Here is a 24,700-nt window from a genome sequence, read left to right on the forward strand (position 1 = left end):
GTTTGAAACTATTTTGAAATGCTCCACTGTGAATGAAGAAATACAAGATACAATTGAAGAAAAAAATGTACATTTACAAATGGCTGAAATGGCTTATGTGGAGAAAAAAAAAGATAAAGCTCTAAGTACTGTTAACAATGAAATATTAACTGTATCATTTGATTTACAAAAATGTTTAGCTACACCATTCTTATCTAGTGGTCTTTCTTTCTACAAGCGACAATTATGGACTTTCAATTTAACTATATATGAGACATATGGTGATAAAAACTATTCATATTGTTATCTATGGGATGAAACTAAAGCAAATCGTGGTGGCCAAGAAGTAGCGTCTTGTATTTATAAATATGTTAATGATAAACTTGATAAATGTGATAGTATTAAAGAGATCATCTTTTACAGTGATTGCTGCCCAGGTCAGAACAGAAATATTTATATGGCTGTAATGTTTTTGCACTTAGTTGGTTGTTTGAAAGAAAAAGGAAGAGATCTGATTATCCATCATAAATTTCTAATACCTGGTCATACACACATGGAGGCAGATACAATTCATGCAGCCATTGAGAAACAAAAAAAACGTACAATGATAGATATTGAATTGCCAAGAGACTGGGCTATACTCATAAGTTCAGTTCCAAGAAAGCCTCCAATAAATGTAATACAAATGGAACAATACAACTTTTTAAACATCAAAGAGTTAATTGGTAAAGTATTTATACATAAAAAAATAAATATTGATGGTGAAGCTGTGGGGTGGAATAAGATTAGGTGGATGAAGTACATGACTAATAATTTTGGAAATATTTTATATAAACATTCCTTCTCCTGTGATGAAAACTATACATTTAAAATATTGGACTTAACAAAAAAAACCAGACGTTCTTGTGAATTAGGTGAACTACATGCTCTACACACTAACCTTCTACCACTTGAAGCAAAAAAGTTAAAAGACTTACAGTCTTTATTACCTTTTATCAGTGAATCAAGCCGTCCATTTTACTATTCATTAATAAACAACTCCACAACTTGTAGATCAAGTGAAGAAGAAAGTGATTAAGTTATTATTTTGAATATTATTTTATAGTTTGTTTTTAATTTTTTTATATGGTTTGTTTTTATATTTAAGTTTCACGTTTGTGATATTGAAACAAATATTCAAGGCTGAATAATAATAATATCTTATAAACTGTTATATTAGATAGTTATTTTTATCCTATTAATATAATATTATTTTAGTGAGTATTAATTTGTTATATTTTATCTTTAAACAAATTATGCATATTATATAATATTAAAATTAAATTTATATAAAAATGAAACTCAATTGTTTTGATTAATTGTTATTGAACCTAAAAAGATTAAGGTTAGATATAAAAAGTATTTTTTTATATTAAAAACAAAAATTAAGTTGTTATTTTGAATATTATTTTATAGTTTGTTTTTAATTTTGTTATATGGTTTTTTTTTTTTTATAGTTGAGTTTTAAGTTTGTGATACTGTAACAAATATTCAAGGCTGAATAATAACAATAATAATAATATCTTTAATCTTATAAACTGTTACATAAGAAAGTCATTTTTATCCTATTTATATAATATTTTAGTGAGTGTTAATTTATTATATTTATTTTAAAACAAATTATGTTAATATATAAATATTAAATAAATATAAAAATGAAAAATCAATTGTTTTGATTAATTGTTACTAAACCTAAGAAGTGTAAAGCTAGATATAAAAAATATTTTTTACAAACATTGATGATGTGGTTTTAGGGCCAATGTCGCTTATTTTTTTATAAATACTGATTTTCATAGGGCCAATGTCAATAAAAAATACTTAAATAAGAACATTAAAAAACCAAATGTATACCATTAGGTAGTATATAATTATATTATGATGATTGCAAAAGGAAAAATGCATACAATAAAAATTCAAATTTATATGCAGTTTTGAAGTTAAAAAAAAACGTAATTGTTTATTATCCAAAAGTGTTAAATAGTGAAATTGGCCCTTTTAGACCCAAGGTCCAGAATTATAAGATAAATTTACATGGCACTGCGTAATTCAATTATATTACACAGTATAACATTTTGGGAAGGCACTATTAATATAAAATAGACATTAATACATTGCATATTACAAAAAAAATTATGTTAAAAGTAGATACTCCCAACCATTAAAATATACCCATCAGAGGAATTATTGAACCATATACAATAAATGTATTACATGTTATAAATTAAACATTAGAAAATTTGAATAAAATCAATATAAAACTACACACTCAATGCTACAGAAATAATAGACAAAAGAACAGGAAAATACATTAAGCCATACATTAAACCGCCATATACATTCAAATCAAAAGACAATAAATGAAAAAAAAATAAATAAACAATTAATGAACTTCATGATAATGTGTATAGATAAATTATAAAAAGTCAATATGTTTCATCAAAATATCTTATAAATATGTAATGCTGATGTTAATTTTGTTTCTAAAATATCAATCTACTATGTTTTATGGTGAAACTTCCATATAACGAATTTCCATTTAACGAAATTTTCTATTTAACGAATTATTTTTGAAAATCATGACCTTCATTGTTAATTACCTACACGTAAATTTATCTCCAAATAACGAAATTTGTATTTCTGAAGTATCAAATATTTGGAGTAGTGATATAAGTGATATAACGTCCGAAACCATAAAAAAAGGTTTCTCAAAAGCTGGATTTAAAAATGAAATTATTGAAACCGATATAGAAATACCAGACGTAGAACGAGAACGGGAATTGGTTTACTGCGATGGCGTTACTTTACAAGATTATTTGAAAATTGATGAAGATATTGCCGTATATGAATCGCCTACCGAAGAAAGTATTCTAGGAAAGGTTAGAAAAAAAGGAAAGCCTGGTGAATTTGAAGAAGAAGATGAACAAGAACAATCCAAACTCACAGAAGAAGACATTAAAAGCTTTATCTATGGTAAGAAATGGTTTTAAACAACAAGCAAATGTTCTCAATGAAATTTTTTTAAGACTTAATGCTATAGAAACTTTTTACGAAAAATGTACAATTTATAAAAATAATGAGCAAACAAAACTCACTAATTATTTCTCTTTTGAATTATAAAATTAAAAATTAAATTAAACTGTAATATTATATTTGATCTTGTTTTTTACATAACATATACAACAGAAATATAATATACAAACATACAATACAATTTTAAAAGAAAGTTGAAAAAAATACGTAATTCTATTTAATGAATTTTCTTTGCTGCTTATTTGACTTTGTTGTATGGAAGTTTCACTGTATTTAATTAATTAAGTTTAGTTTGTATAAGTATTTTACTATAAGACCATGAACTTCATATAGCAGATACGAGCTTATATCATATTAGCTATTACTATAAAGTAATTTATTATAATTATTTAATTGCAATTAATTTAGATGAAATAAATAAATAAATCCAACTTCAAATAGGTTATACTAATATTACTAGAGGTATTTATTTTGGCTGGAATGTTCAATTTCACCATGTGTTTCACTAAAAACTTTTTTTTCCGTTTTTAATTATATAGCATAACTAAGTGATAGTTAGTTACCCAAGTGATATTTAATAAGTAAAATCCCTATCAAAGTAAATTTAATTACCATTTTAAAAATAAATGTATTATTTTTAGTACAAATCTACATATGTGTAGAATAATATTTGGAAGTGGCATTACAACTAACTTCTATGTTCTACTTAATCTTCCTTTTTAAATGATAGATTGATATTTTGTCACTTATAATAGTCGATCATACTCATACAGAATATTTCTTCTTCTTCTTCTTCTTTCATTGGAAAAACTATTCTCTAAGAGTTTTAACAGCTACCACAATATCAAGCCAACTGTCTCTGTTTTGTGCTATATCTTTCCAGTTCTCAACACCCAGCCTCTCCAAGTCTTCTACTACTTCATTCAGCCATTTTCTTCTAGGACTACCTCGTGACCCAGATGATGAATCATGGTTCTGAGCAGAGATAATCCTTTAATTAAAAATAAAAACATACATCATTGTAAAACCAATACATTAATCGCTCCACCTAGTTTCTAAAATAAATATATTTCTAAAACTGATTATGAACCCTGTTCTGCACTTAATTTGTATTTAAATCAATAACAAACACACAACTTTTTGTCTAGATTAAGATTATAGGGTCTTAATAATTTAATTCAATACAGAACAAGATGTTTGTAAGCAGATATTTTTTAATGAATAAACTATTTTATAATGTGAATGAATAAAGTGATGTAATGTAAAAAATACTTTAAGAAATAATTTGAGTACTACCAATTTAGAATATTTTTCAAAAAGTATTTTAAATACAACTAAAATACCTTTTTGATAAGGTATTTCTAAGAAAGTAATTGAACCAAATTATAAATAGGTAAGTACCATTTATTTTTATAAGTTTGAATAATTAACATTTTATTTTTATTAAATTATTTGCTAAAAACGAACTAGGTCCAACAAGGTAGCAGTTAAAAATAATTATTTATTGTAATTTGTAATAGTATAAATATTAGACATTGGCTGAAGAATCTTAAAACTTGTTAGCTGTTGCACTTTATTAATTATTATTTGTTAACTGATAAGTTATCTTCAGCCTATATTCTATTTCATTAAAACTTAAAATACTAATTAACAAGAGCCCGGACACATTTTATAGGTAAAAGTTCTATTAAATTATATACTCAATTGGCACCCCGGAAAAGCCAGGACGGATTTGCAATATTCACCTCAAATCTATTATATTGAATCTAACTACCTATATTATATCATTCATTTTTTACAAAGATGGGATTTAGGTTTTTGTACTACCTAATCATTCTTCCAAAATCAGAATTTCTTCAAAGTTTCCTATTGAAAATAAACAAATATTTTCTAGATATAACACAAAATTCAAAAATATTAGTGAGAAAATAACAAAATTAATTATACATATGACCTACTTATACTTAAAAGTATAATGTTATTTTTCTTAATCCAATTAGTTGTGAAGAGATTAGTAAGATTATTGCTAAGATTAAAATTTACATTTATTTTTATGAATATAGTTTGACTAGTTACATTCTTTAAAAAAATTTTAATTCTATTTCTATACTGTAATCATTTATTTTCAACAAATCTTTATTAATTGGTGATTTTCCTCTAGAGTTTAAAAAAAGTAATATAACCACATTATTTAAATCGGGTAATAAATTATCATGTGAAAATCATAGAAATTTATCTCACTATCATTAAACTATATTAAACATTTTCAAAAAGTGCATCAAAAATCGTTTAGTAATTTTTTTTTTTAAATTATATTTTTCAAATTCATAATTTTGATTTTTGGATAGTTTGTCAACAACTGATGCAATCTTTAAACTGGGTAACTTTGTTCGTAGTTATATTGATGCGAGTTATAAATTAATGAGTATTTTTCTAGGCAAAGAGCTTTTGATAGTATAAGTCATGTGTTATTGCTAAAAAAAAGTAGAATTTTCAGTTATTCCCGGAGTTCCTAATAATCTATTAAGAAGAAGAACTTAAATAGTTAAAGCAAATAATTGTTATAGTAAAGCTAGAGATATAACTTGTGGAGTTAGACAAGGAACAGTCTTGGACAACCTATTATTTATCTTTTTTTAAAATGATTTATTGAACATAAATATAAATAGTAATATAGAATTACTAAGTTTTGCTAATGATGCTGCTATATTTATATCTGACACAACAGTCAATAGTTTGTACTATGAAGCAAATGAGATTTCAAATACTGTGGATGCTTAGTTTGGTAAGTATAAGTTTAAGTTAAATTTACTGAAATCAAAGTTTATTGGTTTTAATTCACCTATTAGTAATGGTCATAATTTGATTGTCCGTTCTCTAAAATGTAATCCTAATTTAAATACCAATTGTGATCTGAAATATATAAAACTTGAAAAAGTCAATGAACTAAAATATCTTGACTTAACAATGGATTATAGACTTAGATGGGATAGTCACGTAAATTATATTAATGGTATTTTACAGAAATTTTTCTTTGTATTTAATGAAGCCTATATATATATAAGTTATAAATTATAAAATAATTGTTTATTTAACTTTAGTGCAATCTGTTTTCTCATATGGTATATCAATTAGGGAAGAACTTTTAATAACATTATCTAAGCTCAATGTTACAATAAATGGTGTTATTAAATATTTACTAAATATTCCAATGCAAACTAATTCTATTCTAATTTATGAAAAATTCAATGTAAAAATATTTAAGATTATTTATAAGCAATCTGTATTAGTAGACTTGTATAAACATAAACATTTAATACCTGTATCAGATCATGAACATAACACTTGAAATAAGTAAAATCTTGACATACGTTTATTGAAGTTTCACGTATACTGGTTTTAATTTCTTATTGCTTGTCTTAATTGCTTATTAAATATTAATATAAATCAGTTTGATAATTTAAAGGCATTCAAAACTTATTGTAAGTATATGGATTTGTGAACGATAATACAATTATAATAAGATTATTAGCTATTTAAAATGGTTGTTCTATATATAGTATTAGTATAATCAATAGATTGACTTTAATTTATTTGTATTCTTAAAGTAATAAGAACTAGCTCCCCCAGCACAAGTTTTGCTTTTTGGGGGTACTGCAATATGTATCATATGGTATTTGATATATATATTTTTTGTATTATTTATCTTGTTATAGTTACAATAAAGTTCATTATTATTATATCATTATTATCAATTATCATAATTTATCATGTGAGTAGCATTTATTACTGACATAAGGTATGCTAGTAAACAATCAAATCATATTTGTGTGATTAGTTGTATTTTGTAACTTTTTGAGAATAGCCCTATTTACTTTGTTTGATGACTAGCAGATTGATTCCAAGGCTTCGCTCCTAAGGTTTCTACATTTATTGTCTGTGTCTAGGTTGTTTAAATATGTGAGAGTATAGAAGTTTTCAGTATAGGGTATTTGTTTATAAACATCAATCAACAAATTTCATTGACATTCCAGTATTAATATCATAGGTTGTAATATGGGTCTAAAAATTTACACTAGTCCTACTTGGTACACTACAAATGTACATGAGAAACGGGGACTCCGGCCGTAATCGTAAAATGGTCCTCTAGATGGTAACGTAATATGAGTAAATAGTTATACAACTGTGTACCAACGAATAAAGCTGCAAATGGACTCTTGCATGACCACCACAATCCATACAGCAAGGGGCACGAGAAGTAGAAGGCAGGACTATTTAGTAAAATCCTAAACAGCTCATACTGAGAAATGATCTATCAAAACGGAACGAAGTTGGCTTACGCTATTCGATCTTTTAAAATGCTTAATTAATTGTACTAAAAAATAAACTATTTAAAATCATATATTTTGAAGACACTTAGAAAATAATATTTATCGATCCGAATATTCTGATATACACAAACATTTAGTTTGAATTTTTGACGCAATTACAATAAGCAGTCAACAATTTATTATTTGAATGAATGCAATTATTTACAACTGTACCTCATCCTGTTCTATCGACGGTACTTGTACGTGGAGAACGCTACAACATCGGACATAACAAGTATAACAACGAGTATTGTATTAATTAATATAGATACATTTTTGTATTGTATTAGTGGGCACACAGTAGAACATTAAATATATAAATAAATATTATCGCAATAAGAACATGAATAAAATAACATACTCGCTGGAACAATATTGACTACTGACAATCAGTTATTGATTACATTTAACAAATATGGACAGTGATAATATTGAGATAACGCCAAGCAGCCGGTGGAATAGTTGTTGTGGTCATACGGAATAGCAGGATAGATAATACTATTATATATTAGTATATTATGTGACGATGGCAAACTGTGGCAGCTGAGTGCTGAACGCTCTGGCGAATAGCGAAAAACGACGGCTGATGGAGTAGAAAGCCGTATTACCGTAACTCTCTGACCACAGATTGTGACTTTTGGGACATACACAACGGACGTTACGCTTAATAGCAATTTTCCGGTCCAAAAAATCGCTTACGCAATACACAACAGATCAAAATGGACGATAGGTACCTATTCAAAATTTTGTTCTCGGCAGCAACAGCGGCGGCCTGCGCAACGAGCGTCCACATAGCTGTATGTCAAACAGCTATAGTTAAGCTTAACTGCTTAAGGTCTACGGTAATCGCGGTGCTAATGTATACAATATTGGATGTTGTAGGAGTCACTAACAATACGGTGTGAGCATATCCTTAGTACATACACCGTTCTCTCAACCAAAAATGTATTATGTTTTTGCTGATGTTTGGATGTTCTTCGCTTCATACCTGGAAGTCATTTTCCTGAGAAGTAAGCATTAATTTTTTTTCAAATGAAAAAACAAGTACCTAGTTAAGTAATATTATATAATAATCAACAGAAACAGTTGTTGTCTTATCAAATGTAAATTATACCGGTGTCGAAATATAAGGATAAATGGCAACAATGACTTCAGATAAGCATTGAAATGAACCAAAAGGCATATCATGGTGGAAGGAGTGACTCGAATGAATGGTCAATTGACTATCCAAGTGTTTTCAAATAGTGTGACGAAGGCAATAATTTTCTGTGGAAACCAAAATATAATTACTGCTTGCAATTGGAAAGTGGTATGATAAATATATTTTAATGAATTCATTTGACTTAATCGAAATTTTTAGGCTTCAGAAGTATTCTAATTTTTCAATGACTGGTTTGACTTGCTGAACACCTAACAAAAATATGATAAGAACTTAGCAACTTATGGATTATATCTGATGTCACAAAATTAGTTATTAGACAAATTTACTGACATTGTATTTAATAATGTGAGAGTATAATGGAAAAAAGCTTATTTTCCTTCCAGGAAGGTAAGACTCTACAAATGAAATAATAAAATTTTGATTAAATTATTTTGAGAAGTACCTATAAATAATTTAATTTTTAGGTAATAATTAAGCATACTTATGAGTAGAAAAAAAAACCAGGACATAGTTAAAACCTAATTTAGTTTTCTAAAAAGAAATTGGGGAGGAATCATTTAAAAATAAAATACTATTACAATTTAAATATGCGTAAGTTATATCATACATTTTCACAATAAATAAACTTACTGTATATGCTATGTATAATTTATAGATAGAACACATAACTAAAGTACTAACGTTTATTGAACAAATGACTAAAATGTTTTTTTTAGTCTCAGATGGTATGTCTTAAGGAAAAAATAACCTTAAGATGCTATTATCACACCCAATACAATTGATAGTTTGGAGAATAACTTATTTTCGTGAGAAGAAACTGTTCAAGTGCTAGAAGAGTCTGATGCACAAAGTGCTGACATTTACTTTACTAAAAATGAAAAAAATTATCATCTTAAGATGAGTAATGTATCAGCTACAATTGAAAATGTTGATTTAAACAAATTGAACCGCTTTAATAATTAGGTAAATATACCATAAATTATAAATATAATTATTACAACTAAGATTTTTTTATATTGTATCCCCAAAATTCCAAGGAATTTGCTACTTTGACAAATCTTCTAATAATGTCTAAAAATAAGCAAATGCTCTAAGTTCCGAGCCCTGGTTGTCACATACAGTTAATAATGGTGCTTTGTTATTACATAGTCACATTTCTGATTTTCCTAATGTTTTTGCAGTAAAAAAACAGTTGAAAGACTTAAAAAATATCCAAAAAGCAAGAGAAATTTAAACTATTAGATACATACACATCAAAATGCATCAAAACTTAATTTCGAAACCTTTTTATGTGAGCCTTTTAGTACTTTTTATTTCAATTTAGAAATATTCATTCAAAAGTGGTTGAAATAGAGTAATATTGAGTTAAATGTAATTATGTACCTATTTTTAATTTTAGTTAATAAATTTAATATGCAGTCTAGTCTCGATAACTCAAATCTGAAAGGGAATAAAAATAATTTACACATGTATTTTTCAAGTTGTATAACTCAAAACTCCTCAAACGTCACTTAAAAATAATTAGGTATACGAGTGGCAAAAATATTGTAGAAATAATTTAAGTTATTATATGACTATCATTTTAGTATTACATAACTATAACGTATATTGATAATAATTGTAATAAAAATAATAACTGATATTTTTTTTTTAACAGGAAAAGAGCTTAACTCAGATGATACTGCTTTAAATGGATGTGTAGCCAATCCAGTTTTTGAATTGCCTGTTGAAAATGTGAAAATTGACACCGATCTTTACTTTAAAATACACCAAGAAGCTACTCAATATAAATTTTCTTTAGAGTTATTAAAAAGTAATATTTTTAATATATTTTTAATATTATTTGTTCATGCTATATTAAGATCTTATTGTAATATTAAGTGCTAAGAGAGCACACAGCACAATAAATTGTTTCTTAAAATTGTTTTTAAACATTAAATTATTATACAGTGAAACCTTGGCATCACAAACACCGGTATAAGTTTCCATATCTCAAATTTATTTTTCAGTCCAGATCACCCATTTACATATTTTTTAATTACCTCGATAATTCATAGTTTCAATATGTTGAATTTTTTTTTTTTGTCTTTAGAACTGAAAAACAATTTGGTTGACGTCTTCGGGTCTAGCTCAATAAAAATTTCTATCTAACACGTGTAAAAGTTACTCAATTAACATAGTGACTTGCCCACCTAAGCGTTTGACTTTTGATTTGTGTACTGTAATGAGTGACTTTTAGTGCAAAAAACGATAAGTATCAGAATTTTAATAAAAAGTTAGTCACCATGTCATGTTGCAGTACTGGACTGCTGAGGTTAAAGAGGAATACCTAACAAAAGATATTTTTTTTAATAAACGAAAAATGCTATTGGTCAGGTTAGGTTATGTTATTGGTATACTTAAAAGCATATGACGGTATTAAAGAAAAAGTTCACTCCGTCAATAAAAACACCAAAGTCAATTTGCACATTATATTGTACTCAAAGTAATTTTTTAAATGGTTTTTCTTTGAGTAATAGGCATAGATTTGTATCAATGAGTTATATTTAAATGTTATCTATTTATATCTGAACAGTGAATAGTATTATAGAGTTATGATGCCTATATTAATAATATTATATTATTATTATGTTAGACATATAGATAATGTATTTACAAATAATATTTACAAGTAAGAGTTTTTAAGAAGTTTATTTTGTTTTTCTATTTAAATTTTTATCAATTATGCATTATGATTTTTATTTTTTATTATTATGTTTGTACTCTAATTTGTTATATTTTAACATTTAAACAATTACAAGGTTTTTAATATGTCCATTATTATTATATTGTTATCTGGACACTATTACACAAAAACTAATTGGTACTCCTAGTTTGAAATTGTATTATTATAAGACTTATAAGTATTAGATTTTTATTTTTAAGTAAACAAAGTTGACATTATAAATTGTGATATTTATGTATTATTTATTTATGTATTTATGTTAATTTTACATAGGTACTATGTAGTCTATAATATCAAGCGTGAAATAATATATAATCATATTATATTGTTTCTAATAATATATCTAAATAGATGGAAATGTATAAATTATTATTTATCTTACCTTGTAAGTGTCCCATTTAAATCCATGTGGGTTTCAGTTTTTGTCTTCAAAACATTCATTGATGAAAAGCCTATATGGGATCGCAATCATTTATTACCTCAGTGATGTTAGGTCGTATGTCAATCAGTTGAGAAGAAAAAAAAATTGTTATTAAAATTATTAATTTTTGTATAAATTATAACCTCAAAACATTTTTACCATGCTGAGGTTTTAAATATTATGTTTTTAAAGTTTTATTAATAAAAAATACATTAAGTTGTATTATTTTTTTGCGGAATAAGTCTCACTAATGTAACGTAACAAAAAAAATGATATTTAAAATATATATTATGTACTTATTATTTCTGCACAAAATTAAAATCCTACTAATCCTATTAACCTAAACGTCCTAAACGACATATTTCATCAATATGAAAAATATTTCAATTGTCCAAATGGGGGCGTTTCATTTCAATGCCCCCTCCCCCCTTTTGTTTTTGGGATAGAGCTTTAAGTTTTTGTGCACAAACGTCGAGACCTGGTGCGTAATTTTGCACAAACGTTTGGCGTAGTCAGAAGTTCAAATTTTGAAAGTGGGGGGGGGGGGCATTGAAATGGACCTTATCAACTGTGTGATTTTTATTTAAGTGTGGTTGTTTTAATCAGACGATTACTGTAATATTGTCGATAGTTGTAAATTCACATAATATAAATGTTAAAAAATAAAACATCGAATTAAAAAATATTTTGATAGTGTACAGAGGTATCCATTTAATGAAACAACCTAATTATTTCAGAGAGCACTAACATTTTGAAATATTTTTTTATATAACATTAATAGTCGTGACAAAACAATATTTTTGGTAACAAATTCTATTTTTATAATTATCATTCGTAAAGTATTGAAATTACGTTTTAATGATAAAAAATGTAATCGTTTGTAATATATAAAAATTGTTGTCGGGCGCTAATGCGAATACACACACATACAAAAAACCAGCAAATATATGTAAGCTCTTTATAGAAAGGAAAGTTACTTTAGCAATAATCAACGCAGAGCCGAATCTATTAGAGTTATCGAATTGAAATTTTGAGGATGGATTAATATTATAATGCCAAGTTCCACTAAGAAAGGATTTTTCAAAATTTTGATTTTAAAGTGTTAAAATCGGCGAAATAAATTGTTTAAGTACAAATTGTATATCTATATACATATTTTATATCACGGTGACCTGTGGGTTTCCATAGCGACATTCAACAATACATTTTTCTTTGTCTAACTATGTGTTTGATCTGCGTGTACATATGCATTTTTTCGAGAAGTAAAATTCTACAATCTATCTATATCCATCTATGTATATCAAAATAATTCCCTATTTCCCTTATTTGAGGCCTCACGCTTATCGCTTATCATTTAAACAGATCCATCTATCTTCTATCTATGATATAGATGATATTATTTCTTAGCCGCTCATTTCACAGTGGAATCAATTGGAAGATTAATGATGTATGTTATAGCGAATTTTTTGATAAGTGTTTGTTCATCATGGTAAGTTTAAGCAATCACGCTTAAAATTTGAAACAAACTTAAGTCACCCGTGGGCCGTCATGCCATACAATATGTGCATTGGTATACAATTTTCATGTTTATTTTAATTAATAGGTAACTAATTTTCTGTGCAACTTTCTTAATTTTGTATTAGAACTTGGTATTTTTTTAAAAATGTCGGTTGCCATTGGTTAATCGGGCTGATCAGGTTTAAGAATACATCCACATACACAATCAAAATAATGAATAAAATTAAAATTAAACATATTATTCATATAAACTATAAAGTGTGCACTGTGCACCTAGCGGAGTCCGCAATCCACTGCAGGTGGATGGCTTACCTGATGATAAACTGCTCAAATTATCACAAGCGAGTCTCGTATAGAGTTAGCATTCTAAAAGGGCAAGGCAACGAAGTGCAAGGGATCAGCTAGAAAATATAAATAATGATATAATAGATCTTTGTTTCGACACAACAATACGACAGTTAATTTGTCTACTAACAATCTTACATAGCAATGGCTGTTACCGCTAAATTTATGACGTAGGATACTTGCCAAAATTATAAACTACAAGCTAACATTTTTATTAGTTTAAGAGTTGTATGGACCATACTTTTCTTATCGATAAGCGATAAACGTATTTAACAATACAAATTATAATTATAACTATAGAATTATTAGAATCATTTGTAAATATTAATGTTATTTTTGAAAGAATTTTCAAAATTAGACCTCTACGGGGGTAAAAGGGGTTTTTTATATAGCAATATAATACACGGGCAACGCCGTGACGGGACAACTAGTAATTTATAAAATTTAATTTATATTTTTTATATCAAGGAAACAAAAAAAAATGAACCTGTAAAAATATTTTTAATTATGATGTTAGTGCTCAAAGATCAAAGACCCGCCGTTGACAAAAACGCGGATAAAAATTAGAATCATTGTGATATGCTAATGGACACGACGACGAGCTTGTTCTTATTGTTCCATCCTCTCCTCTCCAATCTCCTGTCGTCATTCCTTGTGCATTAATAGTGTTTTCGTTATGTTTTCCATATTTTTTTTCTATATAAGCTATCTTTGTGTTTTTTTTATATTTTTGAGTGTAATCTCTTGTTTAAGCCCACGCCCTTGTATTATCAAGGTTAAAAAAAATCGTTGTAGACTCCGTTTTTCTTGTTAAAAACCAATCTAGGCTTACTCATTTCATTAAAGTACACATATACATTATTGGCCGTCGCCATCAAAGCCACGAAGCAAGTTATCGTTTGTTTTATACAAAAATTAGTGTCTTGAGCTAATGTGGATACGCACACAAAAAACAAAACAGCAAATAAAATATGTACAATATACGCGGCATCATCAGCAATTAAGCGAGTTGTTTTCTTCTTAAATTATTGTACCCTACACCATCACCTCCGTCACAATCGACGTTGTGATTTTGAACATTTGCTATCAGGTCACCATATCAGATACATCCTCGTAAGTCTGCAAGCAACCGGCGAGGTGTGTGGTAGGCCTCCCAGGTACCAATTCTACCAATTTCATCCTCAGGTACCAGTACCAGTTTCTCTCCATCCCTGCCTTCCCACCGTTGTCAAAAGATTTCAGAAATTTAAGTTAATTTTAAATATTTGTGCTATTAAAAGTGAGCACCCAACCAATTTGACTACAGTGACCCCCTTCCCTATAAACTAACATTTATTTTCCTGAAGCCCGTGTGTTTCACCTCCAGTCAAAAACGTTGCCTACGCTTCATAGTACAAAGCGTAGCTACTTAGGGCCTTTTAACGCAGCAATAAAAAATCATTGTCCTCGAGCAGGTGATTTTATTTGCAAATTCAATACTATTACATAATTTCAAGGGCAAAATGAAAAATTATATCGAATGTGGCGTTCTTGCATTATGAAGAGAGCTAATTTTTTACTATTCAAAAGCAGTCGTATTTTAATAAATTCAAAATTTATCAATTTTGTGTAGTGGTAGTTTTGTTATAGAGGTGTGCTAATAAAATCAATAACTTCTTATCTATATATACATAATATATTTACATTTTTTTTTACTACCTGGTTTGTAATTGACAAAAAAACCTAAAATTGTTTCCCTGAAAACGCTTATTTATAATGACTCGCAATATATCACAACATATTGAAAACGTTTAGGCAAATGCATAGAACCGAAAGTCGGTAGTCGCAACTTATGGTACAACAGCTTGTATATTTGATTTTATATCAATAATATATATTTTTTTTTTATTTATTCTTTTAAGAAGATAATGAGCCTTCCAGTGCCAAATTGAACTGTGCATATTGATGTTCATGAACTAAATGGTGACATTTCTTCAAGGTAAATCGTACCAAGTTTGCGCCCCCACTCAGGTAAACAATTTTTTTCTACCTTTTTTATGGGATTGCGTCCCAGATCTATTTAAACATACATCGGTTTTTACATGATGACTATAATTCTGTATAGTTGGATTGATTTTTAAATGTTTTTAAAGTTGTATTATTATTTTTTGAATATCACCAACATAATAATAGATAAATGTAAATAACTTATTTGAGTTTTGTGCATTAAAACACTGTAAATAATATGTAGTGTCAATGTTCTACTATAAAACATAAAAATGGTAAAAGAAAATAATTTAACTTTCTGACTTGTGGACGCATTCGGAGTACCGGAAAGGTATAGAAGGGGCGCAAATCGAATGACGCCCAAATCGTATACCTAACATGGACTATTTTAATATTGATATGTTGTGTATGTTTTAAATAAAACTCTAATGGATCTCCAGTTGTATTTTGTTCTATTCATTTTAAGAGCTACATAACATTTTTTCTTGAAAACGGTTAATTTATGGCCTATGGTGTTCAAAGTCAAAAACTTATAAGACGTGTCAATGTTAATGTCATCTCGATTTTAACCAACATTGGTTATTTTGTGAACATTGATTTAAATGTTAAAGAAGACGTTACAATGAAACTGATATAGGTTTAATCCTGTAAATGTGTATAACACAACCATCACTGACAAACTTAAACTAGATAATTTATTCATGATCATTTGATTTAAATAATATGTTATTGAGTTTTTGATACAAATTTTTTTAAGCTTAAATAAGTGTGACCTGTTTATAATAATATACTCTCTAGTTCCAGTCGAGAACGTATAATTAATATAGTACTTTTACTGTCGGAACTAATTAAACAAATATATTGATAATTTTCGCATTATTCACGGTAATCCAGACATTATAAATAAGTATTGTAATTAAATAGTTTAACGGATATACGATGGTTATTATAGTTTTATTAGCGTAGGTCTATATTTTTTACATGTAGATATCAAAAGAAAACAGTTTAATCAAACATAAAAATAATATACGTATAAATAATATCAAAAAAATATTCAGAAATAATAATGATATTATGTAAATAAAAATAATTATTGATGTGATGAATAAAATTAATAGTTAGATTATCACACACATACAACAGAAAAAAGTTGATTATTATTATTACAAATATTTATTTTCATGAAATATTTAATTATTATAATAAATTATCAGTTAAAAAACCTTTAAACAAGTTAAACAGTGTACCTATATGAATGTGATACTTACATTATAAAATAATAATTTAATGTTACTAAATTATATATCAACAACTCCCCGACATACTAAACTACAACGGATGCATTTTAAAATAGCAATATAATGGCACCGAACAACTAGTACACTATTTTCTATAGCAGTAGTTCGCTTCACCAGTATGTAAAATCGTGTTCGATGCAAGTATAATGTGTCCAAAGAGAAAAATTGTTATTGTGAACAAACAGATAATTATAGTTTCAAGAGCCGGCTAACATTTGTATATAAAATAATAAATATTAGCTGTCAGCAATTTTCTGCAAAAACTTTTTTCGACCTTTATTTGCGTATAACTACCTAAATACATTCATTTCATAACATATACATTGCAAATTTCGTATTTATTTTTAAATTTAACGCGACGTAATAATATTTTTCCATATTCTACCTTCCAGTAGATATACAGCGTCTACTTTACTGGCAACGAGGAGATTTTCATATGGATGAGGCGACTTGATGACGCCGATCCAGCATAGGTCATTCTATAACAGTAGTTTTCTTATACACTGTTCGAAATAAAAATATGTAGCGACTAGATCAGGGATGGCGAACCTTTGTGTTCCAGCATGTCAAATAAAAATGTTGGTTGAAATCTGTTTTTCCTGCGTGTCAACCAGAGGCGGTTTGAATGTGTAATACTTAGTGGTGCAAGACAATATATAGACACCCACCTCCCCACCACCATACACATACATACTAATAACAAATAATTTTTTTTTAAAGTTTTTTACATATACATACGTAATTTTTTAGTAACTTCAGTTAAGTTGTTTGCACATTTTATATTATCAATGATTCTGTTATGATTTTTGTAATTACTTTTTTGTTAGTAAAACAATAAAACATATACAATGTATTTAAAAATGAATCAAATAAAAATAAAAATTAGGAATTTTTTTATAATTTTTTTCATATAGAAAATTTGATAGCTTAAAAAAAATATATTTATAATTATTGCAGGCTTTTATTTTGAAGCTTGATGAATTGGTACAATTTTAAATTTTAAATATTCAAATATACAATATATTTATTATACATACAAATAACAAGCCCAAACTTAACAGATAATGTGATATAAATACAAATTAAACTTAAGAAAATAAAAGCACTGATTGTAGCAGTTTTGACCTTGAGCCATACATATTAATAGCTTCATCTATTGGTATATCAATATCAGCGTTACATGATATCAACATTAAATGGTCAAGTCTGGATTCTGACATTGTTGAGCGAAGATTAGTTTTGATTAATTTTAATTTAGAAAAACACCTTTCAGCACTTGCTGACGTTGGAGGTAAAGTACAAATACCTTTGTAAGCCAAGTACAAATTTGGAAACGCCGCTGACATACCAGTATTACTGAGGGTTTTAAAAATATCTAATAGTTTTAATGCATTTGTATCTTCATCATTGGACCTCAAGCTATCATTATCGCTGCTATTATTCTCATGGCTGAATTCATCAATTGTATTGTTATCAATATTTTCTGAGATTTCAGGACATGTTTTCATGAAATTCTTAAAGTTGTTTGAGAATAAATTATAATCAGTACTCAAACTATACTGATCAATGTTTGTGGATGATAACCATTTACATATATAATTAAATGAGCTAGGTGTGGTAGCAGATTTTAGAAGTAAATGTTCAGCAGAAAATAATGAAATTTCATTAAAAACATTTTCAGCATTGTTATACCTGTCATCCAGCTTCATTAAAGTCTTATCAAGAGTCATATTATATACCTCACTAATATAGCGGTCCTTTGAAGACAGAAGTCGCTCATCATTTGCTCTTTCCCCACTCATTTTTTTTTTAATGGAAGTACGTTTAATAGGCATATTTTTTTCTTCTAGGTCTAAACTTGTGCAAAATGATTCAGAATCAGAAAATATGTTGGATAAATTATCATCTATTCTCATATCATTTAAAAATTGTCGTGTAGCTTTAACAAGTTTCATTGCTTGAATGAAATCCATATCTGGAGCTTGTAAATACACAGATAATGGTGTAGTAGCTGAAAATATTTTTTTCATTAAATGAGCAGTAACTATAAAAGAAAATTTGTTTAAGTTTTTATAAAACCCCTTGGCCATGTCACAGATTTTTTTATCAGCCTCATCAGATATAATAAATTTTAATGTTTCAATTACTGCTTTATATGTTTTTAACATAACATCAATACAACGATCATGGTAAGTCCATCTTGTATTTGAAAAGTGTTTTAACCTTCGAATAAGCTCTTTAGGGTAGATAGATTTTTGTAACTCAACATATTTGGCTGTGCGTTTTCTTGCACTAAGAAAATTTACTAAACTTCTGACTGTTCCAAAGAAATCTTGAACTTCAGCAGTTGCTTCACATGCATCACATACTGCTAAATTTAAGCAATGAGCAAAACACCATACATGCAGAGCATTAGGATTATGACTTTGAATTATTGTACGTAAACCTTTTATTGCACCTTGCATGTTGGAAGCACCATCGTATGCTTGGCCGACTAATTCTTTTTTCCAATTTAGCGCATGGTTGTCACATATTTTAATAAATAATTGAAACATACCATTACCGGTAGAATCCACAGTTTCGTCAACACACATTAATCTTTCATGGATGGTACCATCAGTAGTACAATAACGTAATACAAAAGCGAATTGATCTAGCTTTGATACATCAGTAGTTGAATCTAAAATTAGTGAATATAGACCTGATAACTTTACTTCATTAAGTATTTTCTTACGAATGGTTTCTGCTATACATTCAAGCATTGCATTTTGTGAACCTTTAGACATAAAAGTCAGTCTCGTTTTCTTAGACGATGATTGTATACGATCTAGGTGTGCACGTAAAACTGGATGGTATTTTGAAAAAAGGTTAACCCAATCAAGAAATTGTCCTTGAATATTATCATTTGCTGATTCTGAATGTCCTCTTAAAGCTGAGTTGTGTTTGGCTAAGCATACAACAATGTCCATGAGAACTTTCACAACTTCTCTATTTGCAGCAACTTGTGTATTAGAAGATTTTGTTAGTTGTAAATCTATACGGTTGTTATTAATATACATTACTCGATTTAATTCAGCCTCTAAATGATCTTTACATGTTTCATGTTTATATAATCTCCCATAAATTCCAGATAGGTGACCCCATGAGTTACAACCAGAACTAGCAAACAAACCTTTTTGTGCTCGCGGTGTACCAAAAAGTTTGCATGTCCAACAGTATACTTTATCAGTAGATGGTGAATAGGCAAGCCATGTTCTATTCTCAGTTTTTCCATTTATTAATTTAGTATAGTATGACATTGAAAATGAACGCGAAGGTATAGACGAATCGTGTGGGAATTTCCCTCCAGGTAGATCAATATCTTTTGGCTGACATGGACCCAATTCTAATAATGTTAGTTTTAAACCAGGCGATATTGTTTTTCCTATATAAAATGCTGGATCATTTTGAAACTTGGTTGTAGCCAAAGAATTGTCAGGAACAAAATTATTTGGTTCTTCCGAATAACACTTTTCCAAATCAATTACTGTCTTCATAAATAGTTTATTAGAATCTTTAAAAAAAAAAAAAGTCATTTTTAATATTATAGAATTATTGAAATTACCAATGTTAGTTTTATTCAAAAATGCACAAGTAAGCAAGAATATTAATTATGATAATATAAACAATTTTATAAATACATAGTTAAACACCATTTATCAATTATATCATTATGCAATAAATTATACAATTATAGTTTAAAATGTAATTATAATTCAAGTTTATGTATTGATAAAATCTTACCCATTGATTTAGATGGTGTGATGTCATCATAATTATTTTGCTCAAGAATAGAGAAATTAGATGTAGCTTGAGTTCCATTTTTCATAGATTGTTGTCTTTCAGTGTCAGTATTACTTTCACTACCTAATTATAAATGAATAAAGTATAATAAAAAAAGACAATGATAACATATTTATTTATATTAAGGGTTAAAAATTAAAAACATTATTACAACAAAATTTAAAAAAAATTTTAGAATGACTAATATTTTGTATTTCATTTCATAACAGATAACAGCACTAAACAAGATATTAAGCAAAGTACAACTTGAGAAAGAAAGCAGATCTTATTGATCATTACACATTAGTAAGCTAAAGACTGTTAATTATTATATAAACTACAAAAATACTTTCACCAACTTTAGTCTATCACAACATTAAGTCATATTCAAAAAATCAAAAACCAACTTTAATCTAAAATATAATGTGATGATTCATTTAAAAATAGTACAAAAATGAAAAGTTTCTATTTAATAATTAAAAAAGTACGTAAATAAATATATTAAATATAATTATAAATATATAATGTTATTTAATATCAAGAAATAGTTATTACTTATGAATAATAATGTAATATACCTAAGTATTAATCTATTCATAAGTTATTAGCTTTATAATGGTTAATTTTATTTTAAATAATTCATCATTTGTATCAAAATAAATGAGAACAATAATTATCAATGAAAATAAAAAATTATTATTATTAATATGTCAACTTACATAACAAAAATTAATTTAACTTAAATTCTACATTAACATAACATTAAACAACAATACCTAGTTGACAACAAGTATTTCTAAATCTAAAATAGGGCAAATAAATACATTTTTTAGTACTGTCTGCTATTACCACATATTATTTAGTTATTACATGTATTATAATATGTATGTAAATATAAAAATAACTTTAAAATAAAATTACCTTCATTGGCCTTTTTACTTTGAAGGGTATTAAGGGCAATATCATTTGCAATAACTGTATTTCCATCACCCACCACAGTTTCAATGATTTCTTGGTCTTAGAATTATTTCAAATATTTAATTAAATTTCTTACATGAATTTATGAATATGTTAAGATTGTTTGAATTAAAATTACCTTGATTTTGATTAACTATTGCATTAAAATCATCATTTTGAGTATTATCCTTATGGACAGGTAACACTGGAAACGTAGTAGTTTTTTCTTGGTCTTTAAAAAAATATAATTTTTATGTAGTGAACTATTACTATGTAAAATATTATAATATTATAAAATAGGTACTCACTTGAGACGACACATTTTGAATTCACAGAACAAAAAAACTTTTTTATATTACTAGTGTGGCTCAATTAAATTTTTTTAATTTTACAGAACTCATTGTGTCTAGACCAATTTTTTTCGTTCATAGAACCTCTTTTCCTACCACACTCACAGTCACTTACATTAATTGAGGACATTGAGAAGGTACTTAAACCACCTATTTGTGGGTGTAAAAGAGAAAAAAAATAATAGATACAGTGTCACAGCATAATATATTATATACGTAGTGTCAAACTGTCAATACAACGATGCAGAACGATACGAACCTGCAGACAGATACACAAAAAATGTCAACAACGACAAAAACTGACTAGTGACTAGTGACTTGTGGTTATCAGATATTATTATATAAATAGAAAATGATAATTGTTGTTATCGTCGTTGCCGTCGCAGTCTTCGTCGACGTACCTACGACGATGTCAACATTAGTAATAATAATCGTTTTAAGTTTTATTGCAAGGTATAACCACTTTTATGTAATTTAAGACTTCTTGAAAAACTGTAAAAATAACCCACGGAATCCACAAAATAAATAAAATGTTGATAGGTAACTGAACATAATATTATAATAACACATACCACGGAGTACGGACTAAGATATTACATTTTAGTCCGTGCCTTACGCCCTTACTGAATTCTATAAATAATATAAATATATTATCCTTTATATTATCATTGAATGATCTTGCAATCTTAGATGGACACAATATTATTTTACCTAATTATAATTTATAATTATTATACCGTTGATTTGATTTTATATTATTATAAATGCTTAAAATACTTCATTGACATAGAGTCATAGAATGTATAATCGATGTTAGGATCACACAATATTTGTTTTGCACTTAAGTCGAATAAGTCGGTTGTCGACCAACAGGAAATCTCGGTTTAAATATAAAATGCGTTATCGGGGCAAGACTAGATCGATTTGCGGGACCGTCGGGAAGCGAACCGACGAAACGCTAGTGTGAACCTAGCCTTATGCAGTTATGCTCTTATGCTCTTATATTCTTTATCTCGACGCTCCAACATTTTCAGCCAACAGCCACGATTATTATTTACCAAATATTTTGATTAGGTACTTCATTACTTCATTGAAAATTAAATTAAACATTGAGGTCAGCACATGCTCAAACCTTAAGTCTTAACCGACTTAACCAAGACCACGCACCCACCCACCCACCCAAATTTTTGGTGGTGCAGTGCACCAAAAACAGTACACTCAAACCGCCTCTGGTGTCAACTAGTTCGATAACCCTTCAATTTTTTTTTTCAAAAACTTTAATATTATCAAACTTACACATTAGTGTGTATCACTAAAATAGTGTGCGCATGTCACTCTGTGACCCGCGTGTCATAGGTTCGCCATCTCTGGACTAGGTATTGTAATGTAAATTATACAGGATGTTTTTAAATCATAATTATGTATAATATATAAAATCAAAATCTGATTTTTAATAATTTTCATTTAAAAAAAAAATAAGGTAATTCTAATTAAAAGCGTTATAAAACAAGTATATTATGTTTAAGGGGATTGCAAACGGACAGTTTTTAAGGAGTTCAGTATAGGCAATGCGAGCTGTACCGGTGTGTGCGTAGTAAATTATTATTAGTGTTAGTGACACCACCGACTAGATTGGGAAGCGGCACGAGCGGAAGTTCTGAGAACATATTATTATATTATTTTGTAATACGGGTGATGATAATATCATAATTACACATTTGTTGTATAATGTTCCTAATAAGGAATTTTTAGATTCTGAACGGAGTGATGAATGTATTGATTTTACAATGCAATGATGTGTGTATTCGAAATAATGCTTCGATTTTCAAAAGTAGCATCTTTTCTGAAAGGAAAGTGAATCTAGTTGGTANTGACTGATTCAGTAGGCATAAGTGATGTGTTAGGCTTCCTTTTTTTTATTGCCATTTCTTTCAATACTGATGTTGGAGGTCTACCTCTTTTAGGCGTTATTGTGCCAACTTTAGTCAAAGAATATTATGATACATTCAAACGAAAATCAAATAAGCTCATTGTAGGTTTTCTGCCATTTAGAACTTCAACTCTTCTATATAGGAGCCATGCGTTCACAACTGTTACGTCGATTAGATGATACCAAATTCTCATATACCATTTTTTTGTACGCATTCTTATTTTATACCGACCAATAAGAGAATCGAGCAAATCTACACCTCCCATATGTCTATTATAGTCTTTGATGATAGCAGGACAATTAACATCTAAAATACGTTTTGTTTTTTTGTCAAAACGATTAATACTATTTTTTTGGTAGAATTCCACAATATGAAGACAAAAGTGTAACTATTTTATTGTCTTTCCATACCACAGAAGTAAGTGGAATATCATCAAATACAGTTATGTATAGTATACAGTTATGTATGTTTTGTATAAAAAATACAAATATATTCGAATTCTTTCGAAATTTGTTTCACTTATAGTATTTTTATATTTATTTCAAATAAAAGAATATTTACAATGCTAACTATTGTTTTTTAATGCGTACTAAAATATATCATATGTTAATTAAGTAAAATTACTGAGAATTATTTAAATAAAATATTATTTAAATAATCATCTAAATAAAATTGTATTCAAACCTGTTTGTATTATGCTTCAGACACTTACTTCATTATTGTTAAAAAAAATACAAGCCAATTTATTAACGTATTCAAAAAATGGT

The 24,700-nt window shown here is 27.7% G+C and overlaps 1 protein-coding gene and 1 long non-coding RNA gene across 2 annotated transcripts; one reads left to right on the forward strand and one right to left on the reverse strand.

Annotated features, from left to right (window-relative positions):
- The first annotated feature begins 8,308 nt into the window (after positions 1-8,308).
- On the forward strand, positions 8,309-9,127 carry LOC111039127. Its single transcript, XR_002605072.1, has 4 exons — positions 8,309-8,428; positions 8,499-8,727; positions 8,779-8,967; positions 9,045-9,127. It is a non-coding gene; the product is annotated as an uncharacterized LOC111039127 (long non-coding RNA).
- An 8,834-nt stretch (positions 9,128-17,961) lies between these two features.
- LOC111039131 (zinc finger MYM-type protein 1-like) lies at positions 17,962-22,132 on the reverse strand. Its single transcript, XM_022322462.1, has 5 exons — positions 22,108-22,132; positions 21,617-21,712; positions 20,657-20,779; positions 19,053-20,426; positions 17,962-18,917 (listed from the first exon to the last, which is right to left on the reverse strand). Exons 1-5 carry the CDS (start codon positions 22,130-22,132, stop codon positions 17,962-17,964), a joined length of 2,574 nt encoding a protein of 857 aa, XP_022178154.1.
- Positions 22,133-24,700: the final 2,568 nt, after the last annotated feature.

The sequence above is a fragment of the Myzus persicae genome, unplaced genomic scaffold, assembly GCF_001856785.1.
Source record: "Myzus persicae strain clone G006 unplaced genomic scaffold, MPER_G0061.0, whole genome shotgun sequence".
In the NCBI taxonomy this organism is placed as follows: Eukaryota; Metazoa; Arthropoda; class Insecta; order Hemiptera; family Aphididae; genus Myzus; species Myzus persicae.

Coding starts and splice junctions, on each gene's coding strand:
- LOC111039131 (XM_022322462.1), bottom strand. CDS start 22,132: ATGTCCTCAATTAATGTAAGTGACT. Junction 21,713..22,107: donor CTCAATTAATGTAAGTGACT/GTGAGTGTGGTA, acceptor AATAATTCTAAG/ACCAAGAAATCATTGAAACT. Junction 18,918..19,052: donor ATGGACTTACCATGATCGTT/GTATTGATGTTA, acceptor TTTCTTTTATAG/TTACTGCTCATTTAATGAAA.